General features: G+C 47.8%; 1 protein-coding gene across 7 annotated transcripts in view; it reads right to left on the bottom strand.

Moving 5' to 3' along the window:
- Window positions 1-4,007, bottom strand: part of TP53BP1 (tumor protein p53 binding protein 1) — a 31,604-nt gene extending 27,597 nt beyond the window's left edge. For 3 of the 7 annotated variants that reach the window (XM_052807808.1, XM_052807809.1, XM_052807806.1), the window contains exons 1-6: window positions 3,747-4,003; window positions 3,596-3,647; window positions 3,438-3,525; window positions 3,034-3,104; window positions 1,672-1,753; window positions 671-816 (exon numbers count right to left, since the gene is read on the bottom strand). In XM_052807808.1, the coding sequence (XP_052663768.1) occupies window positions 671-816; window positions 1,672-1,753; window positions 3,034-3,104; window positions 3,438-3,525; window positions 3,596-3,647; window positions 3,747-3,926 (619 nt within the window). In that variant the 5' untranslated portion in view covers window positions 3,927-4,003. Of the gene's footprint in view, window positions 1-670; window positions 817-1,671; window positions 1,754-2,224; window positions 2,404-3,033; window positions 3,109-3,437; window positions 3,526-3,595; window positions 3,648-3,746 lie in introns of those variants that run through there. The other 4 variants (XM_052807814.1, XR_008238252.1, XM_052807807.1 and 1 more) reach the window with 4 other exon arrangements.
- Between the last annotated feature and the right edge of the window lie 1,993 nt (window positions 4,008-6,000).

Raw genomic sequence — 6,000 nt, forward strand, 5'->3', positions numbered from 1 at the left:
TGTTAAGAACCTTTCTACTTCTTTATTAGCCTTTCAGTTGTGCATACCAAACCCAGACATAGACATCCTCCTAGCAAGACATGCAGCAATGACCTCTCTCCTGATCCTATTTCCTGTAATCTCTTCTCTTACAGGGAAGGAAGATTAACCTAGATGACAAAAAAGGTTGACCAAAATTGTGGTACGAAGATTTTGATTGCAGGATCCTGTCCTATCCCAAACAGGAAGGCCAATTCAGAGGAGTAAGGTGAAATGTTTTGCCAAAGTTACCCAGCATAAGTAACACTACAATATTTGCCTACACTACTTATCCACACTTTAGATTGTGTCACTACAAAGGGTGAGCATTATTGCTGCTTGTTTCAGAAGAGGATAAAAGGGGTATTTTTGTTTTGTTCTTCAAGGGGCACAGAACGAAAGGAAATTAAATGTATTTAACAAGCCAGTGCAACTGTTCTAACACAGTGACATTTAGACATTGCTCCATAGTACAATGAAAGAGGCTGTGGCCTTTCATTTCCAAAGCGTTCTCAATTTTAGCAGGTATTACGTGAAAAATACTCACAGCACTCTGCACCCTAAAACACTACATGCTTAAAAGGATCAAGTAGGGATGATGATTATCATGATCTCTGGGATGGACACTCTGGCTCTGCTGGCCTATTGTTACCTGTTGCATTATTCTCAGGAAACATTTCTTCCTGAGTTGACAAGGTATCAGACTCCTCGTGGCCAGAATCAAGGGATTGCTCAGTTTTAGTGGGGTCGCAGACAGGCATTTGTTTCCTAGTATGCTCTTCTGCTTCCTGCAGAGTTCTAGAAAAGCAGGACACAGTCACTGACCTGAGAAATTCGAAGTATGAAGTAATACTGCAACACCATAAAGAAAATTTATCAGCACAGATGAAAGGTATTCACTTGTGTATACCACAGAAAAAAAGAAAAAAATATCCTGACAAAATAACATATTCATGCTTGACAAGTCACATTTTCAGAATTGTTTTGTAAGTTTTCTACCAATCTAAGTAATGCTTAAATGGAATGCAGATTGTTCTACTGACTTCTATTCAATGTGGATTCTAGGAATTTTGTTCCACCTCCTTTTTAATATTATTTTGTGGCAGAATATGACAATACAAGATGACCTAAATATTATTCTATCCGGCATAAAAGATATATACAGAGTTTTCAACAAACTGAAGTTTCACATCTAAATAATTAAAACTATAAAGCTTACAATAATAAATACTCAAAAGCATCCTGGAATAGCCACCACTTTGCCTCTTTGGCCTGAGGCCAAAGTCCGTACTGCAGTGAATAAGTTATCTTGAAATAACTTCTGTGACTTAAACTGAATTATTACTTTTAATATATTCCAGTCATTTAAGAAAGTTATTAGTATATTATCCAGTGCATTCTCCCTTAAAAATAAACCTATTGATATCTTTGTGTGTAAGAGTCTGACACCCCATCTTTTCTCAGCTAGGAACAGTGAAAGCACTTCGTCAGCACTGCTACAAAAAGGTCTGATCAGTACTTCATCTTTCCCTTCACTTTTCTGTTTTGCCTGGAAGCCTGAACTCTCCTACACCTAAAAAACCTAGTAAAAAAGACACAAGTCAACTTCCATAACGTCAGCAAGAGATCTACAAAGAACATGGTCTGTTTTACCTTTCAGACTTCTCCGACTGGCCTTCCAAAGCAGTATGTGCTTCTGTGCTGGAGACAGCTTCCGTGCTGTCCCCACACAGCTCTAGCAAGAGAGAGGAAAAAAAAATAAATTTGTTACTCAGTCACCTGGAATAACGTACAAAGAGAAGAAAGCATAGTTCTGCAAATTACACAAATATCAAGACAAGCTTTGTATGAAAAAAAAGTAATCTTGAACTATCAATGATAACAATGACAACAACAACAACAGACAGGATGAGGTTTTTACCAGGGAGGGAATTCAGTATCAGATTGTCTGAATATTCTGGAAACTAATTAGGAAAGAGAGGTGCAAGAATCCATGACAGCACTTGGACAGCTACAAGAAAACAAATGAACTAGCCCAAAGGAAAGAGAAGGCAAAATTCTTTTCAACTGCCAATGAGCTTTGAACTCATTTTTGAAAACTACCAATACTGTATTTCCTGTCAAAGAAGCATAAAATCTATAATTTAAAGAAGCCACAGAGAATTGACAGAGCAAGAAATGGACACGTAAGATAACTTTCACATACCATCTTTAGTATCATTCTTCACAAGTCTGGAAGAAGGGACAGCAGCTCCAGGGTGAAACTGATGCCTAACATCTCCTTCATTGGGCACGAAGTCACTCTCAAAGTCCTGGCTCTGTGAGAGCTCTAGAGCTCCAAAATGTGGCTGTGACATGCCTGTATTTAACATCAAACATCCATAACTAATATATATATATACACAAAAAAAAAAAAAAATCAGAGCCATCTGTCACTCTACAAGGGCAAAAGATACACCCCTCTAACAAGAAAAATATTTAGGCTATTGCTGAAACTCTGAATAAACTAACAGACTCGGATCTCTGCTGCGCTAATTAAAAATACGGTAACAAAACACGGACAGTTGCCATTAACTCAGAAACCAGTGTTAATCAGCAAGGTCTTATGTAACGCCATTAGGTACTGCAGCAGATTTGGATTCTGTGATGAGAAAACAATCCTGATAATACATAGCCTGTGCCTGAAAGTCCTTTGATGACAACAACCATTATGCCAGGAGTTCTTTGCCATGAAAGGCTTCATCTCCTAATGGTCACGATGCATCCATGGCTCTTCCAAGCCATTTCCTGACTCCAAGATCCTTGATAACAATGACATGAAGTCACCCTTACCCTCCCCGCCCCCCCCCCAAACAACAAAGCATACAGATCAACTTCTGGAAAAAGACACCAATCTCCGACCTGTTATCACCACAACTAACCCTGGTGAGACAAGCAAGGCAGCTGAACTGAAAAACTACACAGATGGCTGACAGATTCACAGCCCCAAGAAGAGACCCGAAATGGAGAAGTTACCTTCTACACACGGCGAAGTAGCAGAGTCCTCAACACCACCTTCACCTCCTTCTCCTGCCTTTCCCAGGGCACTGCAACAGAAAGACTTGCTCACATCGCGCCGGGGTTCCTGCAGGCTGCCTTCTTACAGCCGACTTGCGTTCCGAGGGGTTACTTCGCAGCTGCAGCACCCGGCCAGGCGCTCCTAAGCCCTCCGAACCGCGCCCCCCGGGCCGGGCCGGGCTCCAGCGCCCGCGGCGCTGCACCGGGCCTAGCGCGGCCGCAGCCAGCACCGAGCCCGCGTTTTAAGCCCGTCCTCGGCGCGACCGCGGCTTTACAGGGCAAGAGGGGCCCAGGAGGTGGCGGCCGAGAGCCGGCGCGCCTCGGCCTGGCAGGGGAGGCTCCCGCGGTCTCGGCCCACGAACCTGCTCTCCCCGCCGGGCGGTGGCACCTCCTCAGCGGCGCGGCCCCGCGGGCCGGCGGCGTCCGGGCGGGCAGGGCTCTCCATCGGCTCTGCAAGCACAGCACCGTTAGGGCGGCTGCGGCCCCCTGGGCGCGCCGCTGCCCCGCGCCCGGCTCTTACCTACGGGTCGCTCCCGAGCCGCCCGGCTGCCGGCAGGACCGCAGACGATCTCCTGCAAGACAGACGCACGGGCCGCGTCAGGGCAGGGCAGGGCAGGGCAGGGCAGGGCCGGGCCGGGCCGGGCCGCGCCACCCCCGCGCCGGGCGCTCACCAGCACGGGGCTCGGGCTCCGCCGGGCCGGCAGCCGGCGGGCCAGCACGCCGAGGCAGGCCTGCTCTGCGTCCTCCTCCGCGCCCACGCTCTCGGGCTGCGAGTCCTCCACGATCAGGCGGGGTGTGTCCCGCTGCGAGAAGCCGGGGTCCAGCTGGCTGCTGCCGCCGCCGCGCTCCATGCGGGACAGCCGCGGGAGACGTAACGCCCGCTGGAGCACCGGCCGTGGCCCTACGCCGCCCGCCCGCCACACCGCGCCACGCTTCCCGCGGCCGCCATCTTGTAGCGCGCCGATTGGCGGCCCGCAACCCGCCCCGCCCCGCCGGCGCCGTTACCAGGGAGACGCCGCCCCGGGCGCCGCCTGGCGGGTCCCGCGCGCTCGGCGGGGCGGGGCCGGGCCGGGGCCCAGTGGCGGGGAGCGGGCGGTGCGCCGGGGGCGCCGCCCACGGAGCGGTAACGGCGGCGGGTCTAGCGCTGCCCCGCCCCCCGCTCCCTTCAGCTAAGGCAGACGCCCGCTCGGCCTCTCCGTGAGGAGCCGGGGAAAGGCAGCAGCGCCGTGCCCCCCCTCCGCCCCGTCCCGGCCGGCGCCGGGGGTCTCGGGGCGTGGGGCCGCGGCTGGGCTCGCTCGAGGGCGAATACGGCAACTTCCCGACCGGCGCAGCAGGCAGGCCGAGGGGTTCCCGACCGGTGCCCTGCCGACCCCCTTTTCATCAGGCAGACAGAACGGCACCGGCACCGACCGCCGCTTGTCCCGGGCAATAAGTCGTGCGTGGGAATTCCTAGGTATCATCGGAAAGTGAAATCTGATCCACTTCCCTGTGTTTATATTAATAAGTGGCAGTCACTGAGGAAGCCTTGGGCACAAACGGTGGCGGTATTGTTGTCCTTCAGCATTAAACTTTTTGCCTAAAAACTAGTTAGTTTGAATAGACTAACTTATGTCCAATTTTGCAACTTCTCTTTTTTACTTCTGCACCCCTCTGTATTTTATAGATGAGAGTTCTATATATTTTATTCAAAAACCTGTTGTAGAACCAAAAACACAGAAGAGTGAAAAACCGTACCTGGCCTAGGAGAAACTGTTGTTACGCAAAGTTATAGACAAAAGGTTGTACATAGTGAAACGCTGTAAATACGAGTTTGTGTTAACAAATTTTGTGTGTAATGTGAAATCCAAGTTTGCACATGCATGTTAAGAACATTAAACAGGCTATAAACATTTACAACTCCTACACAGGAAGGACGCTTTAGTGGTTGGTTGTTCAGCTCCCAGAAGATGCTCCTTTAGCACATATTAAGATGTATTATTGAAAAGTTCTTCTGGTATACTAGTTTCAAAAATACAACTTCAAATATTGCCTGAAATTTGCCCCAATGCCAAAGAACACCACGAGGCCTATGATTACTAAATCCTTCTTTTGAAAGATGAAGTTGTTCATAGGCTTTTGCTAGCCATCTGGAGAAGCCAGATTTCATGTTCACAAAATATTTTATCCCAGGGAACTGAAAAGGAGACTGGGATCCTGATGGGACAGTTGGCAGTCTATGATCCTCAAGCATCTCAGTAGTTTTAGAAGGGGCTCTTGCAGTCTGTTCAATTCCCTTCAAGCAGAATTCTGCTTCCATCGGAATGAAAGCAGTTCAAATGGTCTTCCTTTATGATTACTCTCAAAATTAAATAAAATATAAAATTCCTCTTTTTTTTTTTGGCAAAATAGAAAGTAAAGCTGCCTTCTAAGCATAAGTAGAGCATGAGCCCTCATTTTTTTAAGCAAGTTTATGGTACTCCACTACTGATCCTTGCTGGACTTACTAGTGGGTTTCCAAGCTGGCTACTGTCTTCCCCTTTAGCATGTAAGAATAAGCTCCTTTTCTTATTGACAGAACATTAAACAACTATATCCTTCCTCATATCATCTTTTTTTACACTTCTATCCTGCCAGCACCTCTTCTTTATTAGCTTCTCCTAGAGAATACCTGCTCTTCATTAGAGCGTTTGAAATGCCTACTTAAGCCAAGTCCTTCTTCAAACTCCAGATTTTCGTCTGAAGGTGTTTCTACAATAGATACAGTCAAAAACTAACTGGGGGGAAAAAAGACAAAATGATTGTGTTTATAACACAAGAAGTACATGCAAGTGAGCAGACTTTGGCCATGCATGATGTATCTTTGGGAAGAAAGTAAGAGAGCAGAAAAACAAAGAATGGATTTTGAGGAGCAGATGTCAATGAACAGATAACTGGCAAGTTAAGACC

The sequence above is a fragment of the Harpia harpyja genome, chromosome 14 (genome assembly GCF_026419915.1).
Source record: "Harpia harpyja isolate bHarHar1 chromosome 14, bHarHar1 primary haplotype, whole genome shotgun sequence".
NCBI lineage: Eukaryota > Metazoa > Chordata > Aves > Accipitriformes > Accipitridae > Harpia > Harpia harpyja.